Below are 17,860 nucleotides of genomic sequence, written 5' to 3' on the forward strand. Positions count from 1 at the left end.
ATTAATGAGTTAACGCGATAATAACGCGTTAACTTGCCCAGCCCTAGTTTCTAAACATGTAGGCTATATCTTTGTGACTGCATGCACAAGTTACATTTGTAATAACCTACCTAAAACCTACCTAGACCTACATTTAAAACGTACATTAAAAAAAAACTATAAAAATAATCATATTCTACTGTAAAGAAAAGAAATAACTAAATATTTAATGGACCAGCACATTGGGTAAATTGTCAGAATATGTGACCCCACTGTAACTGCTTAATATGGAGTTAAACTTCAAAATACTGTTTGGGTAGTTATGTCATCCCTTCACACCAATAGACATGTTTTCTTAAATAGTATATTATAGTCATCACAGAGCCAGTACAACAGAGGTCACATATTCTGACGGCTGCTACTTGTCAGATATGGTGACCTCTGTTGTACTCATTGACAGGCTGAATCCCCTTGTGCCTACATTACCCATGATGCAACTCAATCGCTGGCTGGGTGGGAGGTTCCGGTCACTTAAGGGAGACAGAGGAAGCGGAACAGTAGCTAAACTCTGTCTTTTTCTTGTTTTTTTTACTTATTTTCAAACTTCCAACGCCTTCAGTCCCAACTATGCAGCTAAAAAAAACTGAGCTTTATTACGTAGCATACTTCAAGAGACTTGCAAACAGCAATGATGTTTGAAACATGTTAAACAGGCGGAAACTGGAGGGCCGGTGAGTCGACGGCGCCATCTTGTGTCCGGACACGGTGATTGTGGCTGTGGCTGTGGGAGGAGATTAAAGCTCCACACGGTGAGAGGCTGAACTTTGGAGTCTCAGCTGTAAGTCTGTGTGTGTTGTTGTATTTACTGTCTATTGTTGCAGAGTTGTTAGATTCAGTCACAGCTTGGTTCACAGACTCTGAGACAACTTCAACGAAACCAACCGACAACAAGACGTTAAACCTGAAGACAACAGCTTAACGTTATATTAGGTATGTTCTCGCTGAACAGGAATTGGTTCACACACATACGTTAAGCTAAGTAATAATTGTGCAACTTTGGAGGTTTTAAACTTATATATCGAATGTGAGTACAGAGATCCACATAATTAAGTTTTTTTTTAGTCGTTTGTCTACCAGTAGAAGCAACTTTCTGTCTCTGTAAATGATTGATTCTTCTGTTGTGTTGCAGGTCCCAACGTTATCAGTGTAACGTTAGAATGTGTGTACCTAAGTACATTTACTCAAGTAACGAAAAACCCATTAGTGAAGTTAAAGTACTAATACCTCACTCTAAAAAATACTCTGTGACAAGTAAAAGTCCTGCATTGAAAAGTATGTAGCCTAGGTAGTATCAGGAAAATGTACTTAAGTATTCAAAGTAAAAGTAGCCTACTTAAAACAGAAAAAAATGTCCTCCTTGTTTTGTATGCAAACCTTAATCTGTAAAGTAACATAAGCTTTCAAATAACTGTAGTGGAGAAAAAAGAACTATGTATTCCTTCTGGGATGTAGTGGAGTAAAAGTATAAAGTGGCATGGGGAGAAAGGAATTTCCTGCGAGAGGACCCCCACTTTTTGAGTGTCAAACACTTTAAGCTGTAGTGCGTAACTTTTTAATATTAATGACTATCCGTTACATTTAAGGCATTGCCAAATGAGTTGATACAAAGCTAATTAAGACTATCAGCTCCACAAAACTCCCTATATTTCTCAGTATGGCTGTGTTGTTGTTCTGAAGAGTCCATCATGTATTTTTAATCCACCATGTCCTCTTTGGCTACTAGCAACTGTGTGTGTGTGTGTGTGTGTGTGTGTGTGTGTGTGTGTGTGTGTGTGTGTGTGTGTGTGTGTGTGTGTGTGTGTGTGTGTGTGGGGGGGGGGGGGGTTCGCCATCACGGAAGGCTTGTATCATGTGGATGCGCCGACAGTTTTGTTGTCATTACTTAGAATTCCTCATGCGACAGAAACTACACACTATAGCTTTAAATTCCTGCATTCTGATGGATGTTTTTATGTGAAGGAAAACACAAAGTTCAGGAGGCAAGTGACCATTAAAAAAATATATGATGGAATATAATACAGTAATTGGACTCAATTGGATCCAAGTACACTTGACCCCAAAGTCCAGTTATTTTTATAAATGTGAACACTGTGTACCGTACCTGGGCTTAAAAAGGTGTTCTTGAATACAGTTCATGCATACTCAGGTGTGGTTCGCATCAGGTGTGAAAAGTCAAAGACGTTTTGACGCTGTTTATTTACTTGATGCAGTTTATCACTGTGCCCTAAGATTTATATTTGGTGATGGATTTAGTACCCACCACTGTCTCCTTTATCAAAATGTAGGCTGGACTTTCTTGGCTCTAAGAAGGGAGCAACACTGCATTCTATTTATCTACAAAGCCTTGCTTAAAAAAAAGCCTGTATACTTAACTAGCTTGCTGAATTATGAATCTTATCACTATGGCACTCGCACTAGTGACTCCTTGGTCCTAAATATTCCATTTGTACGGGCATAATTACGCAAAATTGCATTTGAATATTATGCCCCATATAAATGGAATAGCCTGCAGTTTCTAATGAAATGGAACAGCCTGATTGAATCACTTTAAATGTCTTCTTTATGAAGCCATGTATACTGAATGTACATGTGGATTTTGAGTTTAACATTATGTAACTGTTTTATGTGTTTACTATGTATTGCAACTGTATAGTGTGTATATGATTGATTGATTGATTGATTGATTGATTGATTTTATTTGCGCATTTCATTATAAAATACGATACAACTATGCGCCATACATTAAAAACAAAACAAAGTCAGGCCCTGAGGCTTATTTCCATTGTGGTCCCTTATTATTAATATTAATTGCTATGTTTGGTGGTTTTTGTATGTGTTGTAATTTTGCATGGCATGTACTCAGGGCGTCATTGGAAAATCCCCTTACTGTCCAATAATGCTCACAGACAAGGAAGGAAAGTATTTTATTGAAGCAGAGGGACCTAACAACAGTAATCAGTAACCTGCATCAGATCAGGATGTGGATAATGAATGCAAGTCCAATAAAAATACACAACAGTAAATTAACCCATAAGCGTGATTTATGCTTCTGTGTAAAATCTACGCCCCGGCCACGTACGTGGAGACACGGATCCTGCGCCGTAGCCAGACATGCACCTCTCGAAAAATGAAATCAAGGAGAGGGTTAACTTTTCCTGCTACAGATTTCCCACCATGGTCAGAAAGAACAGGGGAGACACTTTGTTTCTCTCACTATGACTCTAGAGTCGGTACTCGCGCCGGAGCTAATCACCATCACTCTCTCACTTGCTCTACCACACACGCCCCCACACACACACACACACACACACATACATGCCGGCCCTGCTATTAGATCGACGTACACACCGACGCACAAGTATAAACTTCAGGCCACTTATATAGGCTACGGCGAAAGCTCTGCGTGGAGCCTCCACAGGACCATAAATCATGCTTTACTTAGAATGTTGCATTAGCAGCACATTAGCCTCAGGCAGCCAGCAGATATAATGGCTTATTTGGTAAGCAGTGCAGAGTAAAAACTAAATTGAAATAACATATTGCAAGCGGCAATCTACAAACAGTGATTATCAAAGAGCCACCTACAGATATAGCTCCAACAAGGGCATTTCGGGAATAATTCAAAGACAGCTGACACTATTTTTTTAGGTTACAGATCTAACAAGATGCCAAACTGCTGGTGACGTATTGCTGTTCTTCTGGCAAATTACAGCAACCCTCTTTCAGTGTACAAATGGGCATCAGTATTGGTTTAAAATAGACTTGAAGTAATGCAGACTCTTTCTATTAAAGTTTGATTTGGTGATTAAGCAGTTTGCTTCAAATAAAGTGCTAGTCAGATTTTTTTTGCTGATTTTTGGCAGTACACCAACCCTGGGTTACATTGAAACAAGTCATTTATATATCTCATGACAGTCTCTGCCCTAAAAGTTGTATATTTATATGGATATTTCAATTTGTTTTGAATTAGCAATTGTACAACAACATGAAAAACGCCAAACAACATACTTGAAGCCACACAAATTGTTGTGTTTTTTGCACTCCATGTAAGCATTTATGGACCCATTTTGGCAATTAAATGTGGAGAAAAAACTATTTTACATTATATTTATTTAACTGATGCTTTTATCCAAAGCCACCTACATTTTACCATGTGGATTCAAACCAAGAATTGCAAGAATCCTACATCAAAAACTACATCAACTTCACAACGTATGCTGAACTGCTTCAAGTGCTGCATTTAGAGACAATAGGACAATCCAACATCTGCCATTATTAGGAAGGTATACGTCCAGATCCGACAGTTTTGGTTTTATTATTTGGTCTTATCCGTCTCAGGTAGTTTCAATTCGGGCCAGTTCAGGATGGACAGGAAGCAGTGTTGTGTGAAGCTGTCGGTCCAGCCGTCCAGAGGGCTCATGGATGAGAAGTTTATCGTCCTGGTGCAGAACGTCTTCCCTGGTTTCCAGCTGACGCTCCACGCCCTCCACAAGTGTGAAGACGGACACAGCTGGGAGGCGTTCGCCCACTACACCACCAGCGCCATCGGGGCTGTGAACGGTTACGTCTTTCAATGCTTAAGGCCCGTCCACCCCAAGAACGATAACCATGACCATGACCATAACGATGTTAGCATCCACACTGCTGAGTGATAACGTTCTGCAGACAGCGACGTAAAGCACGCACTGCACGCTCCAGCTGATAACAATACATACAGCAGACTTTGCAACGTACGATTACAGGAATGTCTGTAGTAATATCCTACATATTTGTGAATTTGGGTACATTTTATGGACCAAAAAAGGCTAAGCGGCGGTCCCCTCGGCGCCGACACCGCTGCCTTCTCCAGGAAACAGCGGTGCACACACAGAGCGCCATAGAGCTGCGCCGAGCATCGGAACAAAAACACAGACAGCATGATAATCCCATCTAAAACACAAGATTCACTCTCTGTGGTTTCTCTGACACGAGAAATACTTTTAAAGTACTGATGTTTACAAAAATACACAGAGCTAAAGGATCGTAGCCCCACGGAAGGGAAAAGTCACGCCACTGACCACCTGTGTGAAACCTATCTCTCTCTTCCGTAAACTCGGATGGATTCTGATTGGCTGCCAGTGTTTCTATCGTTTATCAAAATCGCTCTGAAAGTGATCCCAGCGATATCGTTCTCCACTGTGCCTGTCGTTATAGTTGCGGGGTGGACTCCGCCATCCACTTGAGTTAGAGCGATTTTTAAAACGCATACATATAGATTTATAGTTATCGTTATAGTTAGCGTTCTTGGTGTGGACGGCCCTTTAGAAAATTCAGAAAAGGGAAATCAGAAATATTTGCAGGCGTCATAAAGGTTTGTGAATAGCAGCAATCCACATTTTGTTACAAAATGATGGAATTGATTTGAAAGAATGAACATCAAAATAAGAAATACATTTTTCGTGCCTTTTCCACTACAGTTTCGGAGGATCCCAGTCTGGGCGGGACATATTCCGGGGTTGAACCGATGGGTCTTCTGTGGAGCCTCAGACCAGTTCCAGGCAGCAAACCTTGGCTCAGGTAGGTCAGTAAGAGTAGGCGCTGTTCAGGTGATGGCAATGAATACCGAATCAGTGTCAGAATCACCTCTTTCCCATCATCCCCCAGGATGAGGAAGATGAACGTCCAGACTCCCATGGAGGTCACGATCTCGGTGTACCCGGGCCACCAGACCGAGGGCTTCCTGGATCAGGTGCCGCTGGCCAGTGTGGTGGTGGAGCGCTGGTACATGGCGCCTGGCGTCCGCAGGATCCCGGTTACAGAGGCCGGACTCACTGCGACCCTCTTCCTGCCCCCAGGTAGGACCAGGGGAGAGTCGGGGAGGGAGGTTTCTGGGTGGAGCTCAGGTGGGATATTAGGCTTGTTTGCGATGAGCCGGGCCTGCGCAGAGTCGATCACCTGGCGATCGCCGCCAATGCATGCTGGTTAGATATGTGTCCGACTTTATCCCCTCTTGCTCTGACGTCATGCACATGTGGGCAACGGTAACCTCAGGAGATCAGAGAGCCAGAGAGACTAAAACGTTCAGATTAGGGATCACCTACAGCCCTTTGTTTATTAACAGAAATCAGAAATCCTTTATTGTCATTGCATAGGAATGCAACAAAATTGAAATTAGCTGGATACATGCTTAAACCTCACTGTCTCTTACCAGTGTATTGCCGTGTATATTTTGTCCACAGCAATCCCACCAATCGGTCCCAAAACGTCCCAGTTGGAGAGTAAATGGCGTAAACATATTCTTTGTAAATCTTTACAATTATTCACAGAAAGAACCAAGCAGGCCTGCCTTGTTGCACAATCCAAATTTTTAAACTTGACATTTTCAGAGTGTAGCTTGCAGGCTTTACACAGGAAATGTATTTCCATTGACCCAGACTAGGGTTAGGTTTATAGGCTTATGTTCCCATCAGATGTAATCCCAGAGAACATGAGAAATGAACAATATTGTCCTGTAAACTGTGAACTGTTTTTGGTGATTTCGTGTCTCTGAAGGTCCGGGACCTTTCCCTGGCCTCCTGGACCTTTGGGGGGGTGGAGGAAAGTTGGTGGAGTACCGCTCAGCGCTGCTGGCCTCTCACGGTTTTGCCTCCCTGGCCCTCGACTACCTGACTCCAAAAGTCACCATAGAAACCGGGAAGATGGTGGACAACCAGTACTTTGAGGTAAAACCCATGAGTGTCTAGATCACAACAAAATCAGCGTGTAGGTCCCATCGCATTAAATTTCACTTATGAGGTTTTTTTAACATTAATATGAGTTCCCCCAGCCTGCCTATGGTCCCCCAGTGGCTAGAAATGGTGATAGGTGTAAACCGAGCCCTGGGTATCCTGCTCTGCCTTTGAGAAAATGAAAGCTCAGAGACTTCAGATACAGTATTAGGGGACCACAAGGTCTATATAAAAGACACTTCAGATACAGTATTAGGGGACCACTAAGGTCTATATAAAAGAGACTTCAGATACAGTATTAGGGGACCACTAAGATCTATATAAAAGAGACTTCACATACAGTATTGGGGGACCACTAAGGTCTATATAAAAGAGACTTCACATACAGTATTAGGGGACCACTAAGGTCTATATAAAAGAGACTTCACATACAGTATTAGGGGACCACTAAGGTCTATATAAAAGAGACTTCAGATACAGTATTAGGGGACCACTAAGATCTATATAAAAGAGACTTCAGATAAACTATTAGAGGACCACTAAGGTCTATATAAAAGAGACTTCAGATACAGTATTAGGGGACCACTAAGATCTATATAAAAGAGACTTCAGATACAGTATTAGGGGACCACTAAGGTCTATATAAAAGAGACTTCAGATACAGTATTAGGGGACCACTAAGGTCTATATAAAAGAGACTTCAGATACAGTATTAGGGGACCACTAAGGTCTATATAAATGAGACTTCAGATACAGTATTAGGGGACCACTAAGGTCTATATAAAAGAGACTTCAGATACAGTATTAGGGGACCACTAAGGTCTATATAAAAGAGACTTCAGATACAGTATTAGGGGACCACTAAGGTCTATATAAAAGAGACTTCAGATACAGTATTAGGGGACCACTAAGGTCTATATAAAAGAGACTTCAGATACAGTATTAGGCTACCACTAAGGTCTATATAAAAGATACTTCAGATACAGTATTAGGGGACCACTAAGCCCTATATAAAAGCATCCAAAAAGCAGCATGTCATAGGAACTTTAAAACATCCCAAAACAAGTTAGCAAATAGCCACATCCAGCAGATACAGCTGCAACATGATCCTCCCATTGCAGCCGTGTGTTTGTATCCACCTGATAGTAATATTCACTCAATAAGAGTTTGCACATTTGTGCCAAAGCAAATTTTACAGTATTTATAGTCTATATCCACGATGTTCCACTTCCGGGATTGCTTCGGTGCTGCAGGAAATTCCGCCGGATGCATGTCTTTTAGACGCTTTCTGTTAACCTCCGCTTTGCCGCATGTGATTGGTTTAAAGGAATGCCAATAAACCAGAGCACGTTTTTCTCCCAACTGGAATGCTGTGTGGACTAGCCAGACCCTCCTCCGCAGTGCCTTGGAGGATTGTCTGGCAATGCGAGACTAAAGTATTTACAGCCTTTCCTGATCCTCTGAGGCCCAGTGTTTGGCTAAGCAGCAACACGTTTCAACTCTAACCACAGTCCTTGGCTCTGAAGAGCATATCTTCAGATCCAAGGACTTTAATGAAAAAAATATCCCTGCTTGTGTTGGCTTAAAGTCTTTGCTGCAGACAACAGTTATCTGTGTTTTTATGTGGCAATAAACCCATAAGAAACTGGTTCAGAGGTTCATTTACCTTTACAGACTAGAGACCGCTCTAGTGGCAAAATAAAGTTTTTAAGTTTTTCTTGGTGTAAAATAAATCTGATATCACACTAGTATTATTATTATTATTATTATTATAATTACATCTCTACTTTCATATAATGTCAGATTATTTAAAAAATGTAGCACAGAGCCTGACAACTCCAAGGCTTTGATGAAAATCCATAAAATCTTAAAATCAACGATTAACCTCAATGGTGTAACAAAGTCATAACTGTTAACTAGGTTAGGCAGCAGCAGTTTTGATTGGCTGGAGGCAGGAGAGGTTTTGGACTTTATCTCTAAACAGAGAGGACACTCTCTATTGTCCAGCTGTGTCAAGTAAAGTTAATTTTACTCATACAGCCAAAAATCACCATTCAACACCCTCAATCCCTTAGACCCTCAATTCAGATAAATACCAATCCCACGGACAAAATAGAGACAAAACTTCATGAAAAACAACACAGGATTAAATTATTTTTTCAATTAATTTAAATTAGAGATGGTCCGATACCATTTTTTGCTTCCCAATACCGATTCCGATATCTGAACTTGCGTATCGGCCGATACCGAGTACCGATCCGATATCAGCGTGTCATATATTTTATTATGTTTTAACAACTGTATACTCCTATCCCTGTATGGATGTGATATGATTTCTATCTTTGTTGTCGGTCTGGCTCAGGTTAAACTCTTTGTGAAACATGAACAAACACAAACAAGGAATGCCACAGAAGTTTCTTTTATAGTTATAACGGAAAAAGAACATAAATAAACTACTTTAACGTAGATTTTCTTTAGGACTTTATTATGCGGTATCGGATCGGTGCATAAACTCCAGTACTTCCCGATACCGATACCAGCGTTTTAGGCGGTATCGGAGCCGATACCGATACTGGTATCGGTATCGGACCATCTCTAATTTAAATACAACAAAGATAACCGAACTGGGATTTGCTTAAAACATAATTTCACAATTTTAGTCACCTGAGAGGAAAGCTATGAATCAAAGATTAAATGTGTTGCCAATTAAAAAGATTTCAGGTTTCAGTTGGTAGTTAGTATAGCTGTCAGCAGCTTTGTGACATCCAACACTGACTATACGATAAAAGGATGTGAACCGCAAGAAATGCAGAAAGAAGCACAAATAGTGAGGGAAATCCTATCTTATATGCATGTTAATGTAGATTTTGAAAATCTACTAAAATGTTTAACTGAAACAAATTGCAATTCCATCAACAATGACTGCAGAGGGCCTTGAAAGTCCTGGAGCAGCATCCTCAGATCCTCAGCAGCAGGATCGCCATGATCGGTCTTTCCCTCGGCACCAGTATCACCCTAAAAATGGCTGTTAACTCCCAAGTTGTAAAGGTAAGACGGCTATAGCCGAAAGTTTACTTTACTTTTGGTACTATTAGATCTTTCTTTTCCATTAAAATTAATTCAGTTTCTGGTGTAAGCTAATCATCCTGTATAAATAATCTATGTCTATTTGTGTGTGTGTGTGTGTGTGTGTGTGTGTGTGTGTGTGTGTGTGTGTGTGTGTGTGTGTGTGTGTGTGTGTGTGTGTGTGTGTGTGTGTGTGTGTGTGTGTGTGTGTGTGTTGTCTTCCAGCTCAGGTGTGTGGTGTGTATTAGTGGGAGTCATGTGCAGCCAGCTGACGGATCTGTGGAACAAATAATGAGTTTCTTTAACAAGTAAGTTCATCTGCCTGCAGTGTTGTGAAGGATAGCCTACTTTCAAAACTTATTCCGTTACAGAATTCTGAATACTTGGATGAGCACGTAGGAGAATGTAAAGTAGCATGTCAACTATAAAATAGCAAGGTGACTGACCAATAAAACTATAGCAGACGACTACCCTTGGCTAATAACAAAAAAAAACTTACTTTAAGATGCTTCTTCAGGTTGGAGTAATTTGGACGCTGAAAGGAGGTTTGTTGATGGCAAGCAGAAATTGCACTGCGAAGTTATATTTCGTTCTCCCTTCTCTTTCTTTAATGTGAATTGCTGTTTTAATTTCCAAGATAGAAACACATTCCTGCCCTGGCTCTGTTGTGCCGGTTATGACTCCATTGTGAGTGATCACGCAAATAGCTAATTTTTTCGTTTTCATATCGGGGCTTCTGGGAAATGCATGGAGTTGCCTTTATTTATTTAGAGAGTGAATAAACTCGTGAAACAGAGAAGTATCGTCATGTAATCCATTGATTTCCACAATGTAACTGTATTCTAAATACCAACTATTTAAATTGTAACTAACGGAATACAGTTACTCATAAATTTGTATTCTGAATACGTAACGCCGGTACATGTATTCTGTTACTCCCCACCACTGATCTGCCTTTAATCACTTTAGATTACTTAGATTTTTCCAACTACTTCCAGGACAAATCCGGCGCAAAATGAACCTAGGGGTTAATAAGGGGGTACTGAGTCGACCGTTCTCTGGGATTTGTTTTCATGCTAATCGAATGTTACTAGTTTTAGCGCAAACCGCTAATTAGCTTGTAAAGCTATTCATCGGGGCACGCGAAAGTAAAAAGAAATCGCTATTTTTATACCACTAACAAGGCTCAAAATAGCACCACACTTCCACGGTAGCATAATGAGGGTCCCTACATGTAAACCGAAGCACTGAGAACTTTGTAAGTGTACAGACAGTTTATTAAAAAGATAGTTTAGAAAGACTGTACTGTTCACGTATACAGGTGGGCGCCATCTTGGGAAAACAATCACGAGCGGTCGAACAACGAACGACGTGCTTGAGCTATGTTACTGGTTACACGTTTATCATTTGACTGGTCATGACTGTTTTCCCAAGATGGTGCCTACATGTATATGTGAACGCTACTGTCTTTATAAACTATCTTTTTAATAAACTTTACCCGTGCCCCGGCGACTAGCTTTATAAGCTAATTAGCGGTTCGCGCTAAAACTAGTCACATTAGATTAGCATGAAAACATGTCCCAGAGAACGGTCCACTCGGCACACACGTGTTATTAACCCCTAGGTTCATTTTGCGCCGGGATTGTCCTTTAAATACAACCGATCAGAATGAACCTACGATTTTAATGAACTGTCCTCTAACACCACCCTCAGGAAAAAACTTCTTTTATTTATCCAATCAGAAACGCTGAGAAGACTTGCTTCAACAATGAGAACCACATGATCTGCCGCGATCTGCTGCTGCCCATCCCCACCGACCCCTCACTCAAAGTGGATGTGAGTACCACCGGACAGAATACCTGATACGGTTCATTTTCTAGTTTGTCACTGTGTTTTTGATCATTAAAAGCCAGCGTCTTTTGTCTCTTTATGGTATTTTTTGCCTTCATTTTTTTTTTTTTTTAACAACCAAACAGGTGAACAACTTGTCCTGTAGCTTCTCTGTGGAAGTTATTTGTGAATTTTTGACACCGCAGTGTTGGTTATTTTTGCATTCTTTTATTTTTGTTTATGAAAAACATTAGAAACATAACAACATAATAATTTTTCAGGTGATTGTAGGTGTAAAAACATGTTATGTACAGTATGTAACAAATAATTCTGCTCTGGTCTTTCACAGAGATACATTTGCTTTATTTAATTTGTTTCAAGATACAGGACACATTTGGGAATTGTATGTGTGCACGATCATTACTTCAGGCTAACTTTTTACATTAGTTGCACTGGTGTGCCTAACTTTTTCATTTAGCTGCACCAGCACATCATTTTGGTGCACCCAAAGATAGATCGAAAGATTTAAAGGAATGATATAATAAATCCAATAAATAAAGAAAAGCTGAAACGCTTCTGCTGCTGTTTGTCTTTGACAGATGGGACAACTGCAGTGTCCTCTGTTGCTGGTTGTAGGTGAGGACGATCAGAACTGGCCCGCCCACGAGTCTGCACTGGACGTGAGTTTACTGACATGATGACACCTGGTGTGAAAAGCAAGCTGGATCACGAACTTTTGAATAGTGATGTACATATTTATAAATGCTACGGAGCCCTGGAAGTCAAATGGATGACTACTTTATAACTTGCACGCCCGCTTTGAGCTTGGCATGGTTTTATTTCAGATAGCCTAATAGCTGGTTTGATTTGCATTGAGAGACGATCTCATGGAAAGTACTCCATGCCAATCTCTAAGTATGGTGAAGGGCATGTGATGATGTGGGGGGGCTATTTTAATTCCAAAGGCCAAGGGAACTATATCAGGATGCATAGTATCCTGGATCTATCAAATAACTGGCCTTTAAAAATAAACATCTGCCTGCATCTATGGGAATTTAACATAGGGGTGGACTCACTTATGCCCCCTGGATTTTAAGGAAGAACATTTATTTATTAACGATACATTATTCATTCACAAAGAAAATTGGTGTCTTTAAAGGTTGGATTTTTCCTCTTATATATTTTTTTTTAATTAAGGCATTAAGATCAATTTCCAAAAGATGATTTTTTTATTTTTTTTATTCCTCTTTTTAGTCAACTTTAGCACGGGTGTATTCACTTACACTACCGGTCAAAAGTTTGGGGTCACTTAGACACCACTCACCTCTCGCTTCGGTCTCGCTTCCTTCTCGCTTACAATGGGGGATTCACTGTGATATGTGGTTTGCGCAAGTTTATGTCAGATTATTTCACAAATTCATGTGCTCAGAGTCAGAGCTTGTCTGAAAAAGTTTATCAGATCAGACATTTCATCATTTCATGACTTCTAGAGAGCCCGACCGATAAAGGATTTTGAAGGCAGATAACGATACAGATATTTGGTGATTTAAAAATCCGTTATTCCGATATATCGGCTAATATACACTACCGGTCAAAAGTTTGGGGTCACTTAGAAAATGTCCATTCCAGACAGAATACCAGCTGAGATCAGTTGCATTGTTTTTTTAACCAGGGCAGCAGTTTTCAGATTACATTATGTGCTTACATAATTGCAAAAGGGTTCTCGACTGATGTAGACAGAAGTGGCTGAAGAAACGCTTGAAATCCATGCTTTTTGGTCTAAACGTCATACCCAAATTAAAAGTGGTAAAGCTCCCATATACTTTGACACTCTGGGGTGTGTCTGATATCATTGGAAAGGTGATTGATGTGGGTTTGTTTGTGTATTTGAGAAGTGTTGTATTTTGTAGTTTTTTGGCATTTTTCTTTGCACTTGGAAATGGAAATAAAAAAAACGCACATATATATCTGTAGAAAAACATTCATATAAAATCCATTTTTGAGTCTTTTGGCTTCTGATTTTTTTCTGTTCTAAGCCGAGACATGTGGCTAATGCCCTGTGTTGTCTGTCACCTGTCAGATGTGTTTACACCAGAGTATTCTAATAATTTTACAGATGTATGACTTGTATGGAAATAAAAAAACCTCCATTCTATCTCTGTGTCAGTAAGGCCTAGAATCACCCTGACACTTGTAACAATAACTTGAGGTGGTTTCCTTTCCAATGATATCACACCCCTGAGTGTCAAAGTATATGGGAGCTGTACCACTTTTAATATAGGTATGACGTTTAGACCAAAAAGCATGGATTTCAAGCATTTCTTCAGCCACTTCGGTCTACAACAGTCAAGAACCCTTTTGCAATTATGTAAGCACATAATGTAATCTGAAAACTGCTGCCCTGATTAAAAAAAACAATGCAACTGATCTCAGCTGGTATTCTGTCTGTAATGGAGTGGAATGGACATTTCTAAGTGACCCCAAACTTTTGACCGGTAGTGTATGTTTAGCACTGTAAATGGTGTCTTGCAGTCCGACAGCAACTTCAGTTTCACGATGTAAAAGCAGGTCATGATTCAATTTACTGTTGTGATAAGGTTCAACAAATCTAAAGTTAGGGTAAGGGGTTGAAGGTTATTTTGCAGCGGTTCACGAGGCCTTCAGAGAAGCAGGAGACATGGTCTCTGTGCCGTGTTGACAGCTCTTGGAGAATTAAAGTTTGATCCAAATGATTCCACCTCGCAGAGCTACTCTTATGTGAGACAAGTAGGCTACTACGTCTTACAAAGCTCTGAAGGAAGAAGAAACGCGTCATGAAGCCATCTGGGCAGTGTTGTAGTTGAGTCACCAACTGTCGAGTCCGAGTCGAGTCTCAAGTACCCAGTGTTCGAGTCCAAGTCAAGTCATCAAAATTGAGTCTGTGTTGAATTCCAAGACTGCCTACATTTCTCCATTCTGGAACCTTTTTAAAGAGCTGATATACTAATAAAAGAGGGTCTAAATTAAAGAAAAATGACACCACTGTCACGATTGCAAAGGGAGTTTATTTACTGACTTTTTTCTAAACAACTTTTAGCGGTGCTCTTTCCAGCATTGGATGTAAAATCCGTGTAGGCGGACTTCACGATCCGGGGTGCATCTTTCTGCATTTTCCAAATGTGAACACGTAGTAGGGAGCCCGCGAATCATGCACTACAGTTGCATATATCAATATCAATTCATTAGTTACAAGAGGAGTGAAAGTATGAGCGATAATGCAGCGTTACGTGAGTGACGCCAGTGAGTGTGTTGTCAAGCAAGCAGAGCGAGCAGTAGCGGTGTCCGACTGAGAAGCGTACAGTAAAGTGAGTTTACCGTTAACAATTAACAAGAAGCTTCTCAATCCGACTTTGTATTTCCTTCGAGTCCAAGTACAAGTCATCAGTCCGCGAGTCCAAGTCAAGTCCTGAGTCCAGAGAATAGAGTCTTGAGTCGGACTAGAGTCCAGGACTTGAGTAGGCCTACTCCATCACTGCATTTGGGAATTATGAGATCACAATTTTTATTTTTTATTTTTTTACTTCCTGTTTTTCCAGATAAAGGAGATGATGGAGCGGGCGGGGAACAGCCACCTGCTGACTCTGCTGTCGTACCCCGACACCGGTCACCTGATCGAGCCTCCGTTCACGCCCTTCGCCAAAGCCAGCTCCTTCAGAGCAGTCTCGTCGCGTCAGAAGCGTAGGGATCCTGGAAGCTTCATTTCTGCATCATTCAAAGTGCCAAAATCAGGACTTTTGGTTTTTGACTGCTGCGTCTGTTTCCTGTTGTCTTGACAGTGGTAGCGCTGTGGGGCGGAGAGACGGCGGCACATTCTCGAGCTCAGGAAGACTCCTGGAGGAAGACGCTGGTCTTTCTGAGGGCGAATCTGTACGGCGGCGTAAACACCTGCCTAACTTCATTTTCCAACCTGTAACCAAGGCGACAACTAATGATCAAAGAGTCTCTATATAGGAAGAGCTACTTCAGGAGTCTTTGGTTAAGTCCCGTTAATTAATCCCCATAGATGATGTAATGGGTTGACAGTTGACAGCTTTAAAGGACATGACATTTTCCTGATTTAATCATCAATCAAAAGATGAAAATATGAAGGCAAGGCAGCTTTATTTATATATCACATATCAAACAGAAAGGCAATTCCAAGTGCATTACATATTGACAAAGAACACTAAGTATTTGATCAACTTTGTTTTTCAGACACAAAGTTGAATTACTCAAAACTGGTGGCCATAACTTAGACATACAAGTTCATTATATCACCTGGGAGTGTCCTGTGTTTCTGTGTTAAGTACCATTGAGGGTATCGTTTAAAGAAATGGGAATACAGATCAGGGAAAGACCCTTCCAGAACCAGCGGCTGCTCCAACATTGCAGCCGACGGTTCATATGTTTGGGAACCTGATAGCCGATGTTGAATGAAATTGTACCAAAATAACGTAAAACTATTATTACACTGGAAGGAACTCTCACAGACGAAGTCGTAGTTCTTGGAATAATACGGTCACCGTAGGAGTTACAACGCGCTCGGAACGGACCTTTTTCACAGCAGACATTTTGACTTGTCATAGTAGGAAAAGCACATCTGAAATTGATAACCTTAACGATGGCTCAGTTCCATCAAGTGTCCCAGTAAGTTATTTCAGTGAGTCAGCATGACCAATACCAGGGCCTCTCCTAAATGGAATGCAGCCATCATTAAAGGGATACTTCACCGATTAGCATTACGCTTTGTATCACCGTGCTTCCCTCCCTCATGTCCCCCCTGATACGAGAGATAGCTGAATTGTGTGTCTGGAAAAAAACCTCCGATGATGCAAAATGACGATTTTTGCATCATCAGAGGTTTTTTTTTCCAGACACAAAATTCAGCTATCTCTCGTATCAGGGGTGACATGAGGGAGGGAAGCACGGTCATTAAAAAATACTACCAGGTTTCTACTGATACAAAGCGTAATGCTAAATCGGTGAAGTATCCCTTTAATGGTTTTGAATACACCCGTGCTTTTCCTACTATGACATGTCAACATGTCTGCCGTGAAAAAGGTCTATGGGAGGGGTTAGAAAGTAATATTCAGTTGGTTGTCATATACAATTTAACCGCTAGATGGGAGAAATTCTTTCACAATGTAGCTTTAAAGTGCTCACATTATGCTCATTAACACAGTTAAGGAAAGGGGGAAAAAAGCCAAAAAGCATAATATGAGCACTTTAATCACTAGTTGCCTTAATTTGGCAGTTTCCTTGAGGGTGTTCTGCATTGCGGCCCGTCACAAAGTTAGCGGGAAGCGGCGCCATCAGGCCACACACACAAGGGGGGAGCATAGTCATTGTCATTTAGTGACAATCCAATATCAACAGACCTAACTCACGGTGACTAACAAGAGGCTTTAAAGAAAAGAATCTGTTGAGAACGCTGGGTGCTCAGTACTGTTTAAAGGAACGCGCCGACTTATTGGGAATTTAGCTTATTCATCGTAACCCCCAGAGTTAGACAAGTCCATACATACCCTTCTCATCTCAGTGCTGTAATGCTGTCTGACGGCTCCAGCGGCATCAGGCCAGCACAGAACATGCAGGTGAATGGTTCCAGTAATCCTACTGCTCCGAATAAGTGACAAAATAACACCAACATGTTCCTATTTACATGTTGTGATTTGTAGAGTCACAGCGTGTACAAAAAACAACTTAACATGAGACACAGCCGTCTTCTAACCGTAAACAAACCAGGAACTATATTCTCAGGCGGAAGAATATAGTACTTGGGCGGAGTGATATGCTCGCAGGAAGCCTGTCTGAGAATATAGTTCCCGGTTTGTTTACTGTTAGAAGATGGCTGTGTCTCATGTTACCTTGTTTTTTGTACACGCTGTGACTATACAAATCACAACATGTAAATAGGAACATGTTGGCGTTATTTTGTCACTTTTGTCACAATTGGGAGCAGTAGGCTAGTTGGAACCAGTTACCTGCAGGATCTGTGCTAGGCTAAGCTAATGCTGGAGCCGTCAGACAGCGTTACAGCACGCACGGAGATGAGAAGGGTATGTATGGACTTGTCTTACTCTGGGGGTTGAATAAGCTAAATTCCCAATAAGTTGGCGTGTTCCTTTAACACCACCAACCTGCAAGTCAATTTGACACCAAACTAAATGTGAAGAGCAAGCAACACAGAAAGTCACACA

The 17,860-nt window shown here is 41.0% G+C and overlaps 1 protein-coding gene across 8 annotated transcripts; it reads left to right on the top strand.

Annotated features, from left to right (window-relative positions):
* The first annotated feature begins 500 nt into the window (after nt 1-500).
* On the top strand, nt 501-16,277 carry LOC114560020 (acyl-coenzyme A thioesterase 4). Of its 8 annotated transcripts, none has more exons than XM_028585137.1 (12): nt 501-817; nt 894-969; nt 4,378-4,599; nt 5,496-5,595; nt 5,683-5,873; nt 6,571-6,740; nt 9,675-9,794; nt 10,038-10,120; nt 11,555-11,648; nt 12,242-12,322; nt 15,218-15,359; nt 15,458-16,277. In XM_028585137.1, the coding sequence occupies exons 3-12, from the start codon at nt 4,404-4,406 to the stop codon at nt 15,592-15,594; spliced, it is 1,314 nt and encodes a 437-aa protein (XP_028440938.1). In that variant the 5' UTR covers nt 501-817; nt 894-969; nt 4,378-4,403; the 3' UTR covers nt 15,595-16,277. The 8 variants fall into 8 exon arrangements, with proteins under 8 accessions (XP_028440938.1, XP_028440937.1, XP_028440942.1 ...); XM_028585136.1 differs by having other exon boundaries at nt 501-788; XM_028585141.1 differs by having other exon boundaries at nt 501-788; nt 4,382-4,599.
* Nucleotides 16,278-17,860: the final 1,583 nt, after the last annotated feature.

The sequence above is a fragment of the Perca flavescens genome, chromosome 8 (genome assembly GCF_004354835.1).
Source record: "Perca flavescens isolate YP-PL-M2 chromosome 8, PFLA_1.0, whole genome shotgun sequence".
Classification (NCBI taxonomy): Eukaryota; Metazoa; Chordata; class Actinopteri; order Perciformes; family Percidae; genus Perca; species Perca flavescens.